We start from the raw sequence: 22,224 nt of genomic DNA, 5'->3' as shown, positions 1-22,224 counted from the left end.
CTACTCTATATATTCTTCCTGAGCCTTGGAGTACATTCACTCTTCAGTCCAGATTTCACAAAGGAACAGACTGATGAACACAAAAGGAGTGATTTGAGTTGAGTAACACAGCTGGGCTTGTCTCCCAACATTGTAAAATTCAACCCCTGGGACAACAGCATACAGACTTTGCATTGAAGATATTTTCTCCAAAAACTAAGCTGTGCTCAGACAGCCGACCTGTTCGTGGTTGCTAATTTACTCTAACTTGTTAGAGGGGAAGGATGTAGTTCGATGAGAGTCCTGGCGCTTCCAATTCCTAACCTAGAAATCCAGGCTTCCTGTGACTGTAGGAGCTGAGCCAGGTGATCTCAACTCCAGCACAGAGCTGGCTTCTCCCTTTTTCCTGGCTTCCACCAAGGAGCAAGCTATATGTTAAAACCAGTGGGTGAGTTGGTTATTTATAAAGTCCAAATTAGAATCTTCTGGGTTGTAACAACTATTCTTCCTTGGGTTTCCCTCCTTCCCCATTTGGGTACTTGCACACCATTGTCACGGTGTCTTGCCAGCAAGAGTTTTGAACTTCTTCCCTGGGGTTCAAAATTTGGGGGGAATCTTTGACTTAAGGATGGGAGAGTGTTATAATGGACTTGTTGCTTGTCTTTGTCTTCAAGCAGATTTATGGTTATGATGATCTCCAGATGCTTCAATCCAGGCTACCAATGGTAAGTAGGAAACTGTTGGTCAGATTGTGGCACAACAACTATCCTCCTGAAAATGGCAGGCAAGATTAATCACATGTTGTGTTGCTCATCAGCTGTCAGCACCATAATGGGCCAGACAGCATGAAGTAAGGATAGGCACCTGAGGCATTTTGCTGACACTGTCCCTCATCACTATAGCATTTTTCTCTTTTTTGCCTTTCCTTCTCTATTTTCTCACCTAAAATTGCTTTTTCCTTACCATATTTTCCTTCCCTCTCTTCCCCCTCCTTTGTCCTTATGCCTGCTCAGGGTCTTCACAGGCATGGCTTAGATTTACTTTAGTAATTTCCAGCTGAAAAAAAATTGCTGCTCATTACTTTTAAGGGATTCTTAAGATTACCAGAAAGAAAAAGGATAAATTTACTTTTCTTTTGCTTTTCCTTGAGATTCAGATAAAAGAATTCACTTTTCTGTTCCTAGTCCCAGGCTTCTTACCTAGTCTTTTTATCTTTAGTGAGTGAGCATAACATACCTTTTGGAGAGGGCTTCAGAGAGACCTGGCCATATATATAAATCTGTCTCAGTCTTGGGTTACCTTAGTCATTTTGTGGTTTTTAGAACCACAAATCTTGGATCTTGAGGGGGGAGAGTAAGGAACTCCTCCCAAATTTAAAGGGGGGTGGGGAATGAAGGTTTTATTGGTTGATTTTTTAATTAAGTATCTCTTTGTGTGACCTATAATGAAATCAAAGGTCTGAAACTCATCTACTCCACTCCTATTCCTGTCCCCCAAAGTACCTGAGAATGAAAATCAATATTAGTTCCTTAATATTCCCCAGGAATAGGAAATCTCATAGGATTTCTTTTTTTTTTTTTCATCAGTCCCAATTTAAGTTCCTTCTCTCCTTTTCTTCCCCATTTTATTTCTTCCCCCATTTATTCTATTATTACCTTAACTCTCCATTCTTTAAAACAATACCCATTGTTAATGGATATTACATTACATTACATTAACTGACCTTTCTTAGATGGGCCATTTGAATTTCTTTTATCTCCTTTTCCTCCTCCAATACCCAGTCAAAAAAAAAAAAAAAAGTAATCATTAGATAGTTCGGATATCATGAAAACAGTCCTGTTTGTTGGGAAAACAAATTTCCTCATCCATGGAACTTGAAAACTGGACTAAAGGATTATTGCAGTCTTTGATTCCAAATCCAGGTTTGATCCTTATAGTCTTTTTAGGTTTGTTAGTTGCTAAGAGCCCACAATATTTGCTTTCCTTGTTGGGGACTGAATATAAAGATGTCCATGCTCCTATTTTTCAGACCAAGTATGTCACATGGATAAAATATACTTATTATAAACACAAACTTCATTTTATGCAGCTACCATTCTCAAAGCAACTACCTCATCTTTAGAAGGTGTTTCTAGGGCATGGAATAGTTGTCCTCTCCCTTCCAGCTAGAATTCTTTAAAACCATCCCGAGCAGATTTACATTTTTCCATCATTTAGATGGAGAATAGCTGGTTCTAATCCTGTGGTTCCTTTAATCTTCATTAGATTGAAAATCCACAGTAGCTTTTCTCTTGTTAATTCTCATTTTCCAAATCTCTTCTGAACTTTGCAAAAGAAAATTCTTAAAAGAATCAGTCATCCTGAATTTGGAAAATGTTACTGAACAAACTTGACAAAATATAGTTACAGTGGATAAAAAATAGGTTTAAAAACCCTGCCTCTTAAATTGAGAATTTATTTCTCCATTGGTATCATAATCAGGCCTATATATATTGCAGAGGACCAAATTATTAAAATTTTTCATTCTCATCTTTGGTTTTCTTTAGGTTTTTCTTTCTTTCTCAAAAATTGTTCATATTGATTTCCATTGAATACAGCACCTCCTTCCTACTCTTCACAAATCTACTACAGAGCATTAATTGTAATTCCTGCCTTTTAAAAAATGTTCTGTCTTCTGGAAGTATTTTTTCAGCCTGGGAACCTTGCAAACAGTAAAGCCCATCCCATCCCCAGGCAAGGATCTACAGGCACTTTTGTCTGGGGAATTTTTCCTCCCTTTACCCATCAAGTCTGAGATTGTTGTTTTTGGGTGTGTGAAGCTTGGTGATAGATCTTTTAAGTTAATGCCTTTTTGACATTTGGCCTGAGCTTTATTGCTTTCCAAGGGAATTGCAAGTTGTGCTTGATGGTTAAGAGACACTCCAGATGGTTAAAAGCCTCCAGCCCAAGGTGTTGAACGTGTTGAATAGGAGCCAATTCTATGTAAGGTGATTGGGAACATTCATGAGAAAACTCAAAGCCGAGCTGTGAAGGGATCTGGCCATTGGTTGTCAGTTTAATCATAAGACCCTTTTCCTTAGCTTGGTTTTCCCTATTTTTTCCATTTAAAAGGCTCTATTTTCATTTTTTTTCTTGGGCCATTTTTAATCTGTGGAACTTTGAGTCCCAAGTCTTTCAAAGATTGCATACAGAGCATATTCTCTTCATAGCATATAAGAGAAGTTCTGAAGAAGCGAGTGCCTCCTCTTCTTGGCAAACTCAAAGCACCAGTTTCTGACCAGTTAGCACTGGCAATGCCTGATGAATCTTAAGGCCAGATTCATTCAAGCTCAGTTTGCCTTTAGCATTGGATTCACGTGAGCTGGGGCCACGTGGGAGATGATTCCCTTAGGAGTCTAGTTGAATCTTTACATGGTCTTAGTATTGAAGGCCAGATCTCATTATTACCTCTCTCCTCACTCCCTCCCCTCCCCCAAATGACACCCTTTTGAGTTCCTAGTTAGTCATACCTGCTTCTTGCCCAGAAGAAGAGGAGAAGGAAGAGGAAGCCATCGTTTCCCCAAGTTGGTTTTTTTCCTATTAGACACAGCCAAGTAAAAAAGAGCAGTGACGTGTGCATTAGCCAATAGAATGGGAGTCATCTTCCAAGAAGCCAATGGTTTAGTGAGAGGAGCACTGACCCAAAAGTCAGTAAACCCCAGGGCATGTCCTGCCTTTGTCATTTCCTAACTCTATCACTTCAGAAAAATCATTTAACATCTGCGTCTTAGTTTCTTCATCTGTAAAATGGTGGTAATATCTATGCTACCTACCTCACGGGGGTTGTTATGAGGAAAATTTTGTAAACCATAAAGCACTTTAAATGTGCATTACATTATAATTTGTTATGCTATACAGCCGCACTTGGGTGGCTTTGGTGGTTCGCTTCTGCCTGTATTCCATGGGGTGTGGGTTAATTTTCATATTATTCAGTAGGCCTTCCCTGTCCAAAATCCCTAACCCAAGAAAAGAGTGATTCTGTGATCATTTCCTGAGAAAGTACTTGCTTATAATTCAGTTTTTCCTCACCAGACTATAGGCTCCCCCTCAATCAAAAATACCCTCATTTATTTGTAGCTGATAGTTAATAAATATTAAAATTTAAAGATAAGAAATTGAGACTTTAGTCAGTTTTTCATGACCAACTCTCCACTAAAAGTGCCTTTAATTGAGTCAAAATGTTACCCTAACAACCAAAGTACATGGTGGCTTTGTGACTGCTGGCCCCACAGGGGCTAGCTGTTAAACTGTTGGGAGGTAGGTGTGCTCCCCAAGTTTTGTACCAGGGCTACCTCACTCTGTAGAAAGGCTGGATGGGGCAGCAACACCATGGCATGAGACTTTTCTTCTATCCCAGCTCCCTTAGGGAGAGGGTGGGGGCCCTTGCTAAACTTTGCCTTCTTTGCTGCTGCTGCTGCTGCTCCTGCTCCTCATACTTAGATCATTGCCTTTTCCTCCTCCTGTGCTCGACAAGTGTCAGTCCGGTTGCCTCAGCCCCAGGGTGGCGGGTGTGATGGTTTTCATAACTCACTGTCATATTGCTGATTGTAGATAAACACCAGAGTCTTAACAAGCTCTCAGTCCATCATTTCCTTTAATGTTAGCATTGGGGGGAGTCTGCCCTCCCAACCCAACCCTCACATATCTCCCCCCTGATTTTTGGCTGTCCCCTTTTTAACCCTTTAGGCACCTCCTCTACTGATGACTCCTTTTCAGGTTTGTACTGTTCAATCAACTTTTTTAGCTGCTATTCTGAGTCTTTGATTTAGGAAAGAGTAGCATTTTTTAGGCCTCATAGTATTTGCAGCCAACCAGTTAAGGTACGAAACCGGAGTGTGTGGGATTGGGTACCTGGGCATCCTGGCCAGGTTCCATCTGACTCTGACCATGCCTGGGCTGTCTGTCTGTCCTTCCCCTTGAAATCCCTCACCCCTGCCCCAACCCTGTCCCAGATGTGTTGGAATCGCTGTGCGTTCTGGTGCTGCCGTGTGCCTTTGCCTGCTGGGGGTTTGTGCTCTCCTGTGGTGGTTTGGGGTTGATCAAGTTGTTTGGGGGTGTCTCTTCCAGGATTATTATGGAATTACATTCCCTGCTCCAGCGACCCTCACCGGCAGAGATGGGAGCCTTGCTAATAACCCATACTCAGGTTTGTGCCTTTTTGGGGAAGATGGAACTAAGTTGGATTTTTCTCTCTCATCCCTGCTTCCAGGGCCAACTTGAAGGTTGTGCTACTGATCCAAAAACTTAGGATTTGGGTAAACTAGAATCTGCTTTGCCCATCTTTTCTTTGTAGGTAACTTTGTGACTGTCCACAAAGCAGTTGGAACTCAGACCTTTCCTTGTCTATCTCGTGAAGGGGACAGTCCCTAATAACTTTTGCTTTCAGCTATGGTGTAATGAAAAGAACGCTGGATTTTCTGGGTTTGGATCCCTTTGTGACTTTGGGTAACTCACTTTCTTGGTCTGGGCCCTACGCTTGCCCTGTAGAAGTGTTTGGGCTGGATGATCCTTTGATCAGATAGTGTATTTATTTGCAAGAGGGTCCAGCCTTTCTGCTATCTTAAATTGAAGAGGAAGAAATTTTGACAGTTACAGTGACTGCCAGTTTTCCTTTATGTCCCATCCCCTCTTGTATAATCTTCCATTGGGCTGGTGACAGAGTCCTCCTGTGGCCTCTCTTGCTGCCTTGAGGCAGGGAGTGGTAAACATGGGGCCAGCACTGAGCTAGGTAAGAAATCTGGATCTTGCTTTCATGCCCTTGGATGTCCTTACAACTCTCCTGCTCAGCTGGGCCTGCTTCCTTCAGAGTAGAAGAGATCAGCCTTTGGACCTGCTGCCTTCCCCCTGCAGGTGATGTATCTAAGTTTGGCCGTGGAGATTCTGCATCCCCTGCTCCCACCACCACTCTGGCTCAGCCACAGCAGAACCAATCTCAGACCCATCACACAGCTCAACAACCCTTTCTCAACCCCACGCTGCCTCCTGGCTACAGCTACACTGGCCTCCCCTACTATGCCGGTGTACCCAGCGCCTTCCAGTACGGGCCAACCATGTTTGTGAGTATGTGGGGCTAAGAGTGTATGTTTGGGGACAGAAAAACAAGTTTCAGTTGTGCAAAAAAGGCTGTGCCAGAAGAAATGGTTGGTAGTCTTGAGGAAAGTTTGGGGCCCATGCCAATTGTATGGTTGCATTATTTTGAAGGATTTTTCTATGTTGAACTAGGTGACACCAGGTTTGTTCTCATTGTTGATTCCAGAATGGCCAAGTGTCCTCCGCTTTCTGCTTTCTCAGTAGCTAGTCTTAATCAGATAATGCCATTCAAGACATTCATCTCCTGGAACACACCTTGGTTTCTTTCTCAGAGCTTTGTCACCTTAGTGGAGATAGAATTTGATCGGTTTCTCTAGGGTCAGTCTTGGGTCCTTGTTCTTACTGAGTTGCTTTACGCTTTGCCATTTTCAGTAGCTAGAATATCGCTTCAGCTATCCCGAACCCTCTAGGAAACTCATTTCTTGCCTTTTAGTAGCAGTTTTTTTAATCTGTTTAAAAAAAAAAAAAAAAAAAAAAGTTGCTCCACCTTGGAAAAATCTTTTTCAGGAAACACAACAAACTTGCAGAGTTTGTTATAGTCTTGAGGACAGAGAAGAGCAAATACTAGGGTTGATAAGTCAGGCCTCCTGCTCAGGTGAAAGCATGGAAAAAGAAAAGCGCAGTGTTGTTGCTTGTCTATCCTTGCCCCAGAATTGTCTCCCTGCCTTTTCAGGTCCCTCCTGCTTCGGCTAAACAGCATGGAGTGAATCTGAACACCGCCACCGCCCCCTTTCAGCAGGCCAGTGGTTATGGCCAGCACAGCTATGGAGCAGGTGAGGGGGCAAGCCCAGGAAAGAGGACTTGCGGCTGGGGTGCCTCTACAAGCCTACTGTGCTCACCTTTCCTAATTGCCTGCCAGGTTATGATGATTTGACCCAAGGGACAGCTGCTGGAGATTACAGCAAAGGAGGCTACAGTGGTTCATCACCAGCACAAAATAAGTCTGCTGGTTCTGGACCTGGAAAAGGTAGCGCCTGGACTTTGACCTGATGATACCCCTTTTCTCTCTACCTTACCCTGAAGAGCCGTTTAGAGCTCCCCATATTCAACTGGCAATTTCTCAGCAGCTGCTGAATCCACCTTTTTTTTTTTTTTTTTTTTTTTTTTTTTTTTTTTTTTTTTTTTGAGGAAGATGAGGAATGGGCTTGGTTTTTTTGATTTGGTGGCATGGCTGAGCTCTAACTCAGCATTTTGTAACTCCTTAGTCTGGCATTGGAGTGGGACCCTAGGGAGCCCTCCGATGGGTCTCCTTGGGGGAACAGCTGCTTTTTATTTCACAGGGGTGTCAGTGACCTCAAGTAATACAGGTGTGCCTGACATAGCTGGTTCTGTGTACAACAAGACTCAGGTGAGTTGCAGGAAGGAGGGGGGAGGGGGGAAATTGGACTTTATGCCTAGGTTCCCCCTCAACCAAGCTCCAATTCCCTCCACTTTCCTTTTGTGCTCAAGAAGCATAGTACATCCATGATATACACTGGAACATTGTGTGCTATGCAGGGAAATCTTGGCTCTCCCGCTTATAACTTACTATTTTACCCTTCTTGATTCTTGTTTCCTCAAAGGTAAAATGAGAGATTGGGCTAGGTGATCTTTAAAACCCCATTCCATTTAGGTGAGGAAAGACCAAACTGAAGAGGCAGTGGAGTTGTGGCCTAGTGGGAAACACTTAGCATCCCAGCTCTCCCACTTATTAAACGTATCACCCTTCCCCCTACCTATCCACATTGCAGACATTTGACAAACAGGGATTCCATGCGGGCACCCCACCACCATTCAGCCTGCCCTCAGCCCTGGGCTCCACAGGCCCACTGACCCCTGGTGCCGCTCCTGGTTATGCTCCGGCCCCGTTCCTGCATATCCTGCCTGCCCACCAACAGCCCCATTCCCAGATGCTACATCACCATCTCCAGCAGGACGGGCAGGTGAGTCCATCTGAACTCCAGGACTCTCCCTCTCCCTTCCCAGGATTCACAGGAATGTTTAGTTACTGGCTTGGTCCAAGGTGGGGGAGCATGGGTTGGGGTGGAGAAAAAAAGGACTTGGGGACTCTCAACCTCCTGCCTCTGGAGCAGATAACCTGTTTAGGCACTGACAAGCTGGGGCTCTAACTTTGCAGGGTGGCTCTGGCCAGCGTAGCCAACCCAGTACCCTGCAGCCAAAGTCTCAGGCCACCAAACCCACCTATGGCAGTTCTCCATACTGGACAAACTGAGCCCCCTGTGGGGGGGGAGGGGGAAGACACTGGACCTGAGAGGAGAACCAACACACAGAGACCTATTCTTGGAGACCGACATCATCTTATTAGAAGAATCGTTATGGAGAAACAGTAACTGTTTCAGCCAAGAGTCCGTCTGGGGGAAGCATCTTTCTGCCTGCCCCTGATTCACTGTTGTATGTAATATATTTATGTATGTATTTGTAAATGTCATAGATGTTTACATCCTTGTGGTGTCTGCAGCCTGCAGCTGTGTGCTCTCCGTTGGGAAAGAGGATCCTCCCCTTCCCCCTTGCCCCTCTTTTGACCCCCCAACTCTCTGGGTTTCCACTCTGTCCCACTTGCTCTGATAGGCATGGGAAGGGAGTGGAATGAAGGGGGGAAGGGAAGGGGCCCTCAGCCAAGGCATTTCAGGTTTGGAAAGGCCTGGTACACATGAAGAATCAAGGTGTTTTGTTATGTTTTCTCCTCTCTCCTCCTTTCCATGCCATTGAATTTTCACTCCTTACATTGGTTTTGCTGTTTTTGTTTTTTGTTGCTTTTTTTTTTAACCACCGTTCTGTCATTCGTCGCATCCCATCTCTCCCCCCAGCCTGTTGGCGTTCACTCTGGCCGGATGACAGCAGAAGTGTCCCATCCCTTCCCTAAGGTGAAATCCGACATGGGCCCTGTGTCTGTGTAGGGGACCCCTCCCCCCCACCCTCCAAGAACTCTTCCTCTCCCCCCAACCATCGGGGCCTCAGGGCCTTTGTAATTTCTGAAACTGTCTCTTTCCCCACTCCTGTACCTGGCCAGTGCCCACAAAGTAGGGCCAACTACTCCCCCATCCTCTCTTTCAAAAGAAAAGTCCCCTCCAACACAAAAGGAACTGTCCTATACCAATTGGGTGACTGTTTCAGAAGTTTCATTTCTTTTTAGCCCAAACTCCACATAATAAAGTTCTGAAAGTACACATGTCTTTTCGTGATTGTCATTTGACTGGGGTCACTTGGCACAGAATTGAACATAAATGCCTTCTGGCCACTGAATTCTCTGAATTTAAGAGAAGCTCCTTCTCAAAAGTGTGGTGTTCCCACTCCCACCTCAGTTTAAGGCATCAATTCCATTTCAGAATAGGAGTCGTTCCTTCATTATGCCAGGGTTGGATAAGCTGAAAATGCCTGGAGGAACTTCAGATAAGGCCACCGGTTTACTCCCTAAACAATTTCTAGGAATCAAACATGTTGAGTTACTCCACTTGGCTCCTATTCTTGACCTAGGTTGCCTTGAGCAAACTTCATCTGTCCAAATATGAAAAGCATCTCGAGCTTTTTCTTAAGGTGAGAAACAATTGGTTTTTAAGCCCTTCCAAATGGAATTATTTGAAAAGGACACATAAGATGGCAAAAAGTTCTAAGAACTGCTTTATGAAGTAAGAAGATGGTACCAGACCTGTAAAGGGCTGAAACTGAGTTGATGCACTGAGGTCTGACAACCAGCACTTAACCAATTACCGATTAGACAGTACTCTCTTAGCATATGCTTGGAAGAGAACCCTTCCCACTGTTCTGTGCTGCCCCAATCTTTTGATGTAGACAGATAATTGTAGGAGGGATTAGGGGGTGGAATAAGACAAGCCAGAGTCACCTTTGGCAGTAGTTGAGAAGGAAGGTCATGGAGATCCTGCGTCCATCCAATTCACTTCTACCCCAAAGACCAGGAATAAAGACTAATAAAGACTTTTGCTTATCCTGATTTTTAAGGTAAACAGGGTGCTAACTCGATCTAAACACAGACCTTTTCCTTTGAAGAAAAGATTTTCTCTAGCAGACAGTGTTTAGGGTATTTGTGTCATAAGTAAGTCCACTCTAGAAGTCTGAATGCTGCAGAGGTAATTCACAGTTAATTATGAATTATGAAAAATTGGCTGCAGTGGCACGTCATGAATGAATAAGGGTAACTGCTGAAGGCGTGGAAAAGTAGTTCACAGAATGGATATCCAGAGTTGGACTATTTGGAGAAAGTTTAGGTGTGCTTATAAGTGCTAGTGAAACATTCAGGGCAAGAAAGAGAGACAGGAATAAAACTAAAAATAGTCTCAAAAAAAATTGACTGGAAAGAACTTTGCAGCCATCTAGTCTAAACAAAAAAGTAACCAAGTAACCATCTCCACATACTTGTAATACAACCTCTGCCTGAAGACCTCCACAACTGGGGAATCTAAATTGGCTCATTTGCAACTCTTCTCATGTGGCTTCTGATCTGCTCTCTAAATTCAATCCTTTCTCATGGTGACCTGTAGTCCTTCAAAAACACTTGGAAATGAAAGGCACCATCAAGTCTTTTTTTCTAAGCTTCATGCCTACTTATTTCAAAACTGATCCTATGATCTCTCAAGTACCATTACCATCCTGTTGCCCTTCTGATTATAATAAATGTAAATTGTTTTAACCTGTTGCTACCCAGATATTCTATGTTAAGCTATGGCTCAGCAGAGTCCAAGATTCCATTAGTGGTTTTGTGTCAAATACTAACTTGGAATGATGTTTAAATGTGTGTTCCTCCCATTTTATACCTGTGAAGCTTTTTTAAAACCCGAGAGTGTGTGTGTGTGAGAATTTTATGAGGTTCATCCTATGGCTCAGCTTATTAAGATCATTTTGGATCTTGTCTTGCAGTAGGGATTTCTATTGTGTTTCTATCTGCAAATCTAGCTTTTTCTCCAGCTGATTTCAAAACAAAACAATTTTATAGGAAAAATCAGACAACAGTGATGCTCTTATATAGACCACTGTTGAAATCAAACCTTATGACTGCAGAGTCATAGTCTGTCAATTAATTTTATTTTCATCTCATTCTTAAATCCACAAAGACTGATTTGCCAGCAGGGATAATCAAAGTTAGAACCTCATAACTTTTAGGGCAAATCATTATTCCTAAACTTCATTTGTAATAGAGCGTAGATAAGATTGGAGGTTCCTAACCTTTTTTTGGTGTCGTGGATCCTTGTCACTGCAGTTGCAAGGGGAATCATGATTTTGATTTTTTGAATTCAAAAATTCAAGTAATTTTGAAACTGATTAAAATTATGGACAAATGTTTCTACAAAGTCCCTAATATTTAGCCTGAAAAAACTTTGATTTCTTCACGTGTAGGCTGTTTTCTGCCTTACTTTAAAAATGAGTCTGAATTAAGCAATATTAAATTAATCCACCGTAATAAAATGCAAGAGGAAGTATTTCAGGCAATGTGACACTAGGGTGGTAAAGAAAATTTTTCCATGGTTTCTGAAGTCATCACAGAAGTTAGATCTAGTAAGGTGAAGAGGTACAGGTCAAACAAATGCTGCATGCTAGATGGGTTCCCTCTGAACAAATGAAGAGTCAGGTTTTATATAAGATGACAATACCCATCAATGACTGCTTCCAGTTGCTGAAGTCATCTTTAATGCATTAGTTAATCATTTGTGTGCCATTTGTTCTGGGCTATATATTAATTACTCACCTTTAACATTTTTTGACCAAGATGATGTTTTTGTCCCACCTGGTTTAGGTATCAGTACTATATGTCATAAAAGGAATTTGGTAGGAGTCCTTCATTCCCTATTCAAATAGTTTATATAATACTGGAGTTAATTGTTCTTCAAAATGTTGGGTAGAATTCACATATAAATCCATCTGGTGCTGGGGATTTTTTTTTCTTAGGGAGTTAATAGCGTGTTCTATTTCTTTTCTAAAATGGGAGTATTTAATTCCTCTGTTAAAACAATCTATATTTTGTAGGTATTCCTCCATTTCAATTAAGTTTTCAAATTTATTAGCATAAAGTTGGGCAAAGTACTATTTCCTCTTCATTGGTGGATAGTTTTGTTTTCCCTTTTCATTTTTGAGACTAATAAACTGATTTTTCTCTTTCCTTTTTCTGATCAAATTAAAGGTTTTCTATTTTGCTGGGTTTTTTCATAATTCCAACTATTTATTTATTCAATATTTTTATTTTTAGTTTTATTTATTCAATATTTTTTTTTTTCAATTTTATTGATCTCTCCTTTTATTTTCAGAATTTCAAGTTTGAGGGGTTCTGGTTTTTTTTTTTTTTTAGCTTTTTTAGTTGCAAGCCCAATTCATTGATCTACTCTTTCTCTATGCAAGTTAAGCACAAGATGATGTAAAATGATTTTTTTTTTTTAAAGATGGGTGGCTATGAGGCTGTATATCAGATTATATTATAAAGTCTCATATATGAAAGCATTAATACTTTAAAAGTGTTATACTGGGAGGAAAATTACAGTAATAAACCAGACAAATGTTTAAACAAAATGAGTTAATAATCCTAAACACTAGTTCATTTTTGAACCTGAACACTGATGTATTGGAAAGATTTGAAGGACTAGTAAGTCTGGGGGCTCTTTTCCCCACTGGTTTATGACTTAAGACAGACTCAAAATATTTAGAAGCCCTAAAGAGAGCTCTCTGCCTTAGTTTTAAATTGCTTCAAAAATAGACCATGCTGCTTCATAGGAAGCGGTATCTTTAAAATTGCCTGAGGCCTGGTGTAGAAAGGCATCCAATAATTGGCATACTGGCAAAGACAAAAGTCCTAAAATCAAAAAGATGATACTTAAAAAAAAAAGACTAAATCCACTTATTCAGTTGCTTCTAGGCATATAATTGTGTTCCTAGAATGTAGGTGATTATTCTTTTTAAATATATATAATAATTTTTATTCTGAATTGTCTTCAAAACATTATCTGAGTGCAGCTGCTTTCTAGAGAGAATGAGACTGTACTGCCCATATGGGATGAAACTATCAATGTCTTAGCCTAATTCTCTCTCGAAAATCCACTACAAAAACTTTTAGGTTTAGAGTTTCACTAATATGCCCTGTCCAAACTACTACGGAAACTTTTTGGTTGATGGAGAATCACCTACATAATCCAAATGTCTAGTCACTGACCAATTTTGCCTCTCCATTTTAGGTAGTTTCAGAAGATTCTTACATACTGGGAAGTGGGCAAGTAACAGCAAAAAAAAAAAAAAAAATTGAAGTGATGAAATCCATTAGTGTTGTCAAAAGACACTATCCATACTTACCTTGGCTAAAAGAAAAGAAGTGAACTATCACACAGAACTTAAAACATAACTCTTCTCATGTAATTCGTGTCTCTTCCTCATCCAAACCCACAATTTATTGACAGGTATACTCATTGTTGAAGCCGGTGAACAAATTATACACCAAAATAGCAAACACAATGTTACATCCTTCAACTACCACCCCACCCCCAAGCAATACCAATGTTCTTAGTTTCATAACAAATATTTCTTGACTCCAGCTATTTCCAGGGCATGCCCATAAGCTTTAATATCTATAAAGAGGGAAAGTGTAGTAGAAAAGAAAGCAGAACTGTTTCTTTGAAATACTGATTAAATAAATAGCTTGGAAATATGAAGTATATGATGATTTTCCAGGCAGACATGTTTGTTTGCTTAGGCTCACCCTTAGCTGCAAGGTGAGAGGGTTGGTTTCTCTAGGAAGTGAGTGTAACATACCAACATTCCAGGAAGTAACTTTACAGCATTTACCCAGATGGGTGCACAGACTGGAGGGAAACAATGGAGATACTGAAAACTTCAAAAATTTTTAACCCAGGGAAAAAAGCGGATCATTCCATGGGGAAGTAACAATACAGGTATTATATTTTATTTCACATTTTATTAGTAGACAGATGTGCAGAAAAGACAAAAATAAACTACTAATGGGGAGGACAACACAAAATGCATCAGTTAATCCTTTCTGGTAAATTATAATACTGAAGAAAAAAGGAAAACATCTAGAATTTTAGCTTTGAAAATTACTAAGTCTAATGCATCCTGCTGGTTTCAGAACAGTTGAAAGTTGCATCTGAATCTTGTTTTAATAATGTAAACCTTGTTCATCAGGATGGGAAAAGGATGGGATAAGAAAAGCAAGAATGTTATATAGTTAAGGTAAACTTTTTCCCCTCAATTTCTAAGATATTTTTATATGTCTTACTTTGCTTATGTGTCTCCAAAACAACAGAAACCAGCAAGTAAACAAATAAATCACACTTGGGTATAATAGGAAGTGATTGGGGAGGAGGGAGGGGAAGAGGGAGAGAATGGAAATGTTTTTAAAATAAAGCAGAGGGACAGTGGGACCAACAAAAGAATCATGATAATATCATGATAATGCATCTTCTACCACCAAGCCTGAATATACAAGTCATTGGATATCATCTATAATAAGGTCTCTCATAGTACAAAGGGAAACAGATCCTGAAAAGATGCAGCATCCTCATTTCAAACCAAGTCATTGGCATAGTTACTCGTCACAATGATCTGGCCTGAACCTCTGGCCCTTGAATCACCTCCCCTTAACCTCCACAAAAGGGAAATAGAAAACAACCACTCTTGGCCATTTACCCACAGATAGCATAGGCTGCCACCAATGCTGTTTACATGAGACATGTTCTCAGAAGCCCCTGGGATGTACACACTGGGTTCACAGAGTCGGACTGTCACGAATGCCTACAGTTTTTTAAAAAGCTATTACACCCCAGATGTGTTTCTTGAACACAACCTTATTAGATAGTAGCCACACACTCAGTAAGTTTTAACACACCAAAAGGCTAAGCCAGAAGCTCCACCTAACTAACATTATCATCTGTCCATTTTTGGCTCCCTGAGTCAACATGCAATAGAGGCTGATAGAAATTAGGAAGATGGATACAGCCTCAGCCAGGGCTCAGCAGCAACTCTGAAATAAAAAGGAGCCAAGACTGGCTTGTAGGAGATTTCCCAGCAGCAAGGGATACACAAAAATGAGTAATTTTTGACTCTCAGCTGCTGGGCACTGGAGGATGTCACTGGGACAGGTTAGGATAACTTAAGGGCCCCTGAAATCCTCAAGTCATTAACAAGGGAGTTAAAAGCCCAGGCGTTAGAAGGATGTTTAGTGAGGGGTGACTAGCAGCAAGTGCTGGCACAGGGCCCAGCAAATTCTCAATTTCTGTTTAAAAAGAACTTGTCCCCAACCCACTCCCCCAGGAGATAGAACCAGCACCTCACTGGTTTCAGGACAGCCCAGGGCAAGGCAAAAAAGCAAATTCAAGAGCTAATGAAAACCCTGAGATCAGAAAGGAAGGGAAGTGAAGTAAGAGTGCATTATTACCTCTTAATCCCTAGCCACTACAGGATCCCTGGGATGCAGCTGGGATTTTCTTACTGAAGAACATTACAAAAGGGTAGTGCCAAGTAAAAGAACTAGTGAAGCGCATGCATTCAAAATAGGATTCTGGTCAGTGCTCCCTTTATTTCCTTCACTTGGTGTGTGAACAATCTAGGGGGTCTTTCTTCAGTGCTCTACCTTCCCCTGCCACAAAGGAAAATACGAACCTTTACCCTGATAGAAACTCCCAATTCTGAAATCCCTAATTATCAAAGGTCAGCCAGGACCCCATCTGTTGATTTAATTAAGACAGATACAAGTTAGGCCTGGAATATATTTACAGCAGCGCTTTCCAGAACAAAGTTTATCAAGGGAATGCTCCCACCTTCCCACAAGTTTCCCTAAAGAAGAGAGAAGGGAATTTGATTATAAACGATGCTTCAAGTCAAACACAGACTCCACAGGGCTCATCGACTACTGTCTGCAGTTAAGTAAGGTCTTCCCTCCCAGGGTCACCCATCTCCCTTAGAGCACGCTATTCACTTCTCCCTCTGGAGCTATCTAGCCAGGCCCCCATCAGTGCAGGACTTTTAGTAGGACAAAGGAGAGTTAACAAGAAGAAAATGTATCAGTTCAGGTTACATTCAATGAAGAAAGCAGTAACAGGTCACTACTCACTCACATCCACACGTATCACTATAGGGTGTAGTAGCTTAATGAAAATACCAAAACCAGAACACTGGACATGCTCCTGGGACTAATACTGGCTGAATAATAACCGGCTACTTTAAAAGACCCAAACACATATCCACCAGGTAGCATCAGATTGTTCCCTGTGGGGAAGGACTTGCTCTAAATCGACTGAAAGCTCTTGCTATTTCCCCTCCTGATGGGGGCTGTCCCCAGGAATTCCTTTCCCCCCCAGCAGCATCTTCACAAATGGCATAGTGATTTTTTTAACCCTTCCTTCTCACCACCAAAAAAATCCCACAAAAAAAACCCCTGCCTTAAAAAATAAATAGCAACCAAGTGCTCAGTTCTATGTAAAGTATGAATATTTATTCAGGCATTAGATCCCAATCAATTTTTTAAAAATCTGATTTTTCTCTCTACCCCAGTATAGCTGAGGTCTCAATAATAAGATTATAAGATTGTTTCAGAGAGGCGGAAAAGTAGTACTGTGCCTTTCAATAACACATTTCCTCAAGCTCAGCACACAGTTGCTTATACCATCTGCCTCACACCTTAAAAAAAAGGAGAAAACAAAATTCACCACCACAAGGTTAAATGCAATGTGCACACACTAATGTCATAAATGGAGCAGCTAGAACCTTGGCAAATTTGCTTTTTTTTTTTTTTTTTTTTTTTTTTTAAAGGTTTCGTGGGGTTGTTTTTTGTTTTGTTTTCCGGTTTTTCTTTTGCTACCCAGTATATGCAGCACTTGTGAACTCCCAAAGACCCAACTTCTGATGGGTTTCCCAGCTTTAAATACATTAAACGTCTTGATGAGAGACTGTATTTAATTCTTCAAGAATCTAAACACAGACCAAACGTGTTTCTCTGTGAACACTTTGTAGAGATGAAGTGAGAAGGGAGTTTTGGGTTTTGTTTTAAAAAAGGAATCGTAATACAGTGATGGAAGGATAAAGAATGCAAGAATTCAGACATTCTGTGGAGGGTTACTTCCTCTCCAGTGAGAGGTCCATAAAAAGGAGCAAACTGAGATCCACACAACAGGAGACAGCAGTAGACACATTTGTTTTCCCCACCCCCTGTGTATGGTTTTTGCCACTGGACTGCTGAGTTACCGCTGCTCCCTTTGGCCTGAGATGGCTGGGCAGTACAGGGGGCACAGAGGGAGCAGGTCACGACTCCTCATTCCCAGAATCATCATCATCATAACAGTCGGCATCTTCTTCTTCCTCATCTTCATCATCAATGTCATCGTCGTACAAGTCGTCATAAAGTAAATCCGAACTGTTGTCATTGGAAGGCACTTTAGTTTTGATGCAATATTCAGCCAGTGTAGTGGGGACCTTCACTCCATCCTTTTCTGCTTCAGCTTTAGTAGCCAAAACTTGTTTCCTGAAAGGAAGAAAAGGAAAAAGTAGTACATATTGCGTCTTTCTCTGCCTTAAGCCTACATTGTACTTAGTCCACTTTCCATTCCTCCCAAAAAAGAAATGAACTTTCAAGCTCCTGTCACGTTATACTTCCAAAGGCACCAATTCAGAAAAATTCCAACACAAAAATTAAGCACACAAGGGTGCTTTGCCACTACCAAACCTATTTATTTTCCCCAATATGTGCAGCATCATGATTCCAGTACCTGGAACAATAGGCACATAAAAAATTTCTGTTGAACTTGAGAGAAGACTAGATTTGTAGTTTAAGGTGTTTGGTGTTTTAAATTACTTTTTTATTTTAAAAATGAGCAAATATTAAACAATGAACCCACAATTGTCTTTTGAGCTCCAGATTCTTTCCCTTACCCCATCCCCCATTAAAAAACCACATGTGAAGTTATGCAAAACATTTCCAAAAAAGTCACCTTATGAAAGAAAACAGATCTCCCACCCTAATGGGGGAGGAGGAGGGAGGAAGGAGAGGCAGAGTCTGCTTCAATCTGTATTCAAACAGTCACTTTTTTCTAAACTGCGTATAAATAGGATTTATCATAAGCTCTTCAGAAGTCATGGATCACTGTACTGCTGAGAAGAGCAGTCATTTATAGCTGGTATTATTTATAGCATTGCTATTACTTTGTATGCAATGCATTTTACTTTTCTTGAGTTCATGGAGGACCTCTCCTAAAGGTAGATGGAGTGTGTGTGTGTGTGTGTGTGTGTGTGTGTTTTTCCAGAGAGCATCCTGCTCATCCTCTCTCTTAGACCGACAATATTCCAAGATAATCACATTTTAACCAGTCATTCCCCAATTGTCAAGACCTCCTTTTACTTCATCAAAATCCTATGAAAGATTTATTATTCCCTGAATAGTCCTTGAAATAAACCATTTTCAGAGATGAAAATCAAGGAACTATTGCAGCTTGAGACACTGTGAGACAGGGGAAACTTATGACACAAAACTGGCTTGGAGACATGAAACAGAATATAAGCAAATAGATATTCCTATGTGTAAAGAAATCCCCAAGGAGCAATCTGGACTGATATAACTTTTTATTAAATAATGTAAAAAATGAGGACAGAATAAAAGTAAAAGGTGATAGTGACAAACTATTGAGACATGTTTTGTTGTGAGGCGACAGAAAAACAGCTTGGATTTCAAAATAGCTAAGTATAAATTACATATTTTAGGGAGAAAATGATATATTTTACATGATGATGGACTCCAAGCTATCATATGCCCACAAAGAAATCCAAGTCTTTCAAAGGTTCCTCATTCCTCATCTACAGAATAAAGTCCAAATATCTTTACCAAGCATTCAAAATCTGGCACATTATCTCCCTAGCTGATACGCTTATTAAATGAAATTGCTTTCCCTTACAATGTAACCTATTCATTATTTAGTGAACACAGTGTGTTCCCCCCTCACATACATCTTTGTTCATGGAGTATCCTTCTCCTACCTCAAGAGGAATATTCTTCCTGATTACCTACTCTTGCCTTTTTTCCCATCTCAGCCCAACTCAAGCTGTTCTTGAGGCATGGCATGTCTTGATTGCCTTTCCTCTTGGGAATAATTCTCTTCTTTGAATTCCTGTAGCATTTGTAGTTTTTAGCATTGTGGGGTTTTTCCTCTATATGTAAACTTTCTATATCTTCATCAACCAAATTGTGAGAACTCAAAAAATTATTCCTAACACCTTGCCCTAAAAAAGTAGGTGATTAGTCAATGTCTGTTGCTGTGAGGAGTTACCTCCTCCAAACAACAGCATGGTACAATGTGTTGATGTCACACACACACACACACACACACACACACACAAATCAAATTAATACTGAACATCATTATAAAGAAGTACACTAAAAATTAATCAGCTTATAGCCTACTCTTGCAAAAAATGATGGTACAAAACTATTTAGAAAACTGATGCTTCTTGTTAATACTCCTCAATACAAGATAACTGACATGGGGTAAATTACAAAGGAGAAAAACTAAAGTAGGGTCTACTCTTCTATGTAGGTCAGAGTTTTTATGTCTGCAAAGACAAAGATTTAGAGAAAATGTGAGTGAAGTTTATTAAAATGTTAAATTGTTTAATTAAAATATTAAATAGATTGAACAGATTTACTCTTCAAATTCTAGAATATAAATATAACCGAACATTCTTCAAAGCTCTGAAAAATTTGAATCACATAGTTTTAGAATTGGAAGGAACAGATCATGAACAACAGGTCTGAAGTCAGGAGATCTAAATTCAAATCTAACTTTAGACAATTATAAACTATGTGATTCTGGGAAAATCGCTTAATTCCTTGTCTGTTTCTCCATCTGTGCCATGAGAATAACAAAAGCACCTACTTGCCAATGTTGCTGTGAGGACCAAATGAAATAATGAGAGAAAGCCTGGCACACACAGAAGACATTATATAATTATTATCTAGATCCCAATTTAATACATATCATCTATATCCCAAAGTTCATGAAACTGGAGGAATAATTAATTTTGTCTTGAATGAATGAGCACAATAAGAACATAAACATATGATCTTACCTAATGATTTCAGCATATTCTTTATCTTTTCCTTTACTGTCCCTCCATTTCCTGAACATAACTGAAGCATCCACGTTGGCTGGAGAGAAAGTGTTGGGCTCATTAAGCAGTGAGATTACACTCAACAAGATAGTCCTAGAAATGTGAAAGAATGATCAGTTGTAACTACTCATAAAGTTAATGGTGATAATTGACAACTGTTAAAAACCCAGGAAAATATGATTAAATATTTTGTTTTTTACTCTCCAAAGGAGAAACTAGCATAATTTGATTTGGGGCTCTGATTAAAATAGCATGAAGAATTCCACATCTTAGAAATTTAGAGTTAAATACTTCATATCCCACAGTTCCCTTCCCTACTTACACCCCCCCCCAACTAGCAGACACAGAGAAAATGGTAACAATGAATACAGTGTGAAAACTGATATCAAAATTCAGGTTCTAGCTATAGTTTGTGTTATTAATATTTATACAATCTACTGCTCAACCCTCAAGAGGCAGTAAGTCTGGAAATTTTGCAAAAAATAAACAGAAAAATCCATAAAAATTACAAATTAAATAACAATGGATTTGGAAAATACTTTGTATAAGGAAATGCAGAATTTCACTGGGTAAAGTGATTAAAATTCTGAAGGTGAGGAAGAAAGTGGGAAGAAGGGAATGCCAAACTACGAGTGGGTTGAGAAGAAAAGTCCAGGAGTCGGGACACAATCTTTATTAACTGAGATTGGCTGAGTACTGCTGCTACTATACAATTTACTCCAAACATTCCACATCCATTATCTATTAGCTTCAACTGCTTATCCTAGAAAGTCTTTTCAAGAAGCAGTAGATATTAAACAGAGGATCTTTGATGTTAATAGAAAAAAATATATTGTTAAAGATTAGAAATAGTAAAAGACAGAAAGAAAAGGCAAGAACACTAATCTCTCCCTGAACAAAAAGGACTGAATAAACCTGATGGTCTTTAATGACTGAAGTCCTATAAGTGACAAAGAAACAGCAGTCTTCAGAAATAGTTACTTCTAAGGATTAGAATCTAGCTAAGCCCTCTCTAGTTAAATAAGAAATTTAATACTATGATAAGATAGGATGGCAGGATGGCAAGCTGTCTGCACGTGTATAAGGATAAAATCTACATTGTAATGTAAGAGGCTTGATGGTGAAAAAAGAACAACAAAATTACTCAAACACCACAAACAAAACAAAAGTAGATCCTCTTGTTTTTACATGTCTACTATTGGTAACAAGCTTCTCAGGGATATGAACTAAAGCATCATCATTCATTTGAAAGACAAAAATTAAAGGAAATATTCAAGATCACTCATGAGAATAAAGATTAGGAAAAGAAATGCCCAGGAAAATAATTTTTAGAACTTAGAGAAAACAAAAACCAACTTAATCTGAAGAGAAAGTATAGTTTCAATTATAAATATTACCTAGCCTTTAATGAAATTATATATCTGAATGACGAGGATTTATGTTCTAACAAGATAATGATGGACATGAAATGAAGAGACTTGGGTTTCCATTTGGTTCCTATTAGCCAGCTATGAGACCAATGACAAGTCTTAATTCCTCTGAAATCCTGTCTCCTCCTCATTCAGTAGAGGATGAAAAATATTTCTATTAGAAATCTCAGAGGGTAGTTGTGGGAAATGATTTTGTAAACATTTTTCTAAATAATATATAAAAATGAATTACACTGAGATGATAAGTGAATAATCATATGTTAAACCCCTCTCATTTTAACATCAAGCTATTCCTAGGTGTGAGGAAGCTTATTCCCAGCCACTGAAGGGGAAAAATAATCTGGTCTACCACCCAATTAAAAATCCGACAAAATTATATTTATCCATCAATATCTCAATTAACTGGCATGATATTTAACTACTTATAAAACACTTTTAAAAGGATCACATCACAATGTAGGCAACCAGTCAGCAAGTAGACCAGATATACACAAATTATGAGTCAATAAGGCAAAATGACCATCTCTTAAGTTTTTACTATGGCTTCTAGGCAGTAAAACTTTCATAAATATGTGTTCAAACC

The 22,224-nt window shown here is 39.8% G+C and overlaps 2 protein-coding genes across 15 annotated transcripts in view; one reads left to right on the top strand and one right to left on the bottom strand.

Moving 5' to 3' along the window:
- UBAP2 (ubiquitin associated protein 2) overlaps positions 1-9,273 on the top strand; it is a 115,132-nt gene extending 105,859 nt beyond the window's left edge. For 7 of the 14 annotated variants that reach the window (XM_074281639.1, XM_074281640.1, XM_074281645.1 and 4 more), the window contains 9 exons: positions 654-704; positions 4,705-4,734; positions 5,086-5,164; positions 5,869-6,074; positions 6,782-6,881; positions 6,968-7,075; positions 7,389-7,456; positions 7,839-8,030; positions 8,225-9,273. In XM_074281639.1, the coding sequence (XP_074137740.1) occupies positions 654-704; positions 4,705-4,734; positions 5,086-5,164; positions 5,869-6,074; positions 6,782-6,881; positions 6,968-7,075; positions 7,389-7,456; positions 7,839-8,030; positions 8,225-8,320 (930 nt within the window). In that variant the 3' untranslated portion in view covers positions 8,321-9,273. The remainder of the gene's footprint in view (positions 1-653; positions 705-4,704; positions 4,735-5,085; positions 5,165-5,868; positions 6,075-6,781; positions 6,882-6,967; positions 7,076-7,388; positions 7,457-7,838; positions 8,031-8,224) is intronic. The other 7 variants (XM_074281650.1, XM_074281647.1, XM_074281642.1 and 4 more) reach the window with 6 other exon arrangements.
- Positions 9,274-13,457: 4,184 nt separating this feature from the next.
- UBE2R2 (ubiquitin conjugating enzyme E2 R2) overlaps positions 13,458-22,224 on the bottom strand; it is a 99,185-nt gene continuing 90,418 nt past the window's right edge. The window contains exons 5-6 of the mRNA XM_074281636.1: positions 20,170-20,304; positions 13,458-17,575 (exon numbers count right to left, since the gene is read on the bottom strand). Coding sequence (XP_074137737.1) covers positions 17,356-17,575; positions 20,170-20,304 — 355 coding nt within the window. The 3' untranslated portion in view covers positions 13,458-17,355. The remainder of the gene's footprint in view (positions 17,576-20,169; positions 20,305-22,224) is intronic.

This window comes from Sminthopsis crassicaudata, chromosome 1 (genome assembly GCF_048593235.1).
Source record: "Sminthopsis crassicaudata isolate SCR6 chromosome 1, ASM4859323v1, whole genome shotgun sequence".
In the NCBI taxonomy this organism is placed as follows: Eukaryota; Metazoa; Chordata; class Mammalia; order Dasyuromorphia; family Dasyuridae; genus Sminthopsis; species Sminthopsis crassicaudata.
This window is presented reverse-complemented; position numbering and strand designations above follow the sequence as displayed.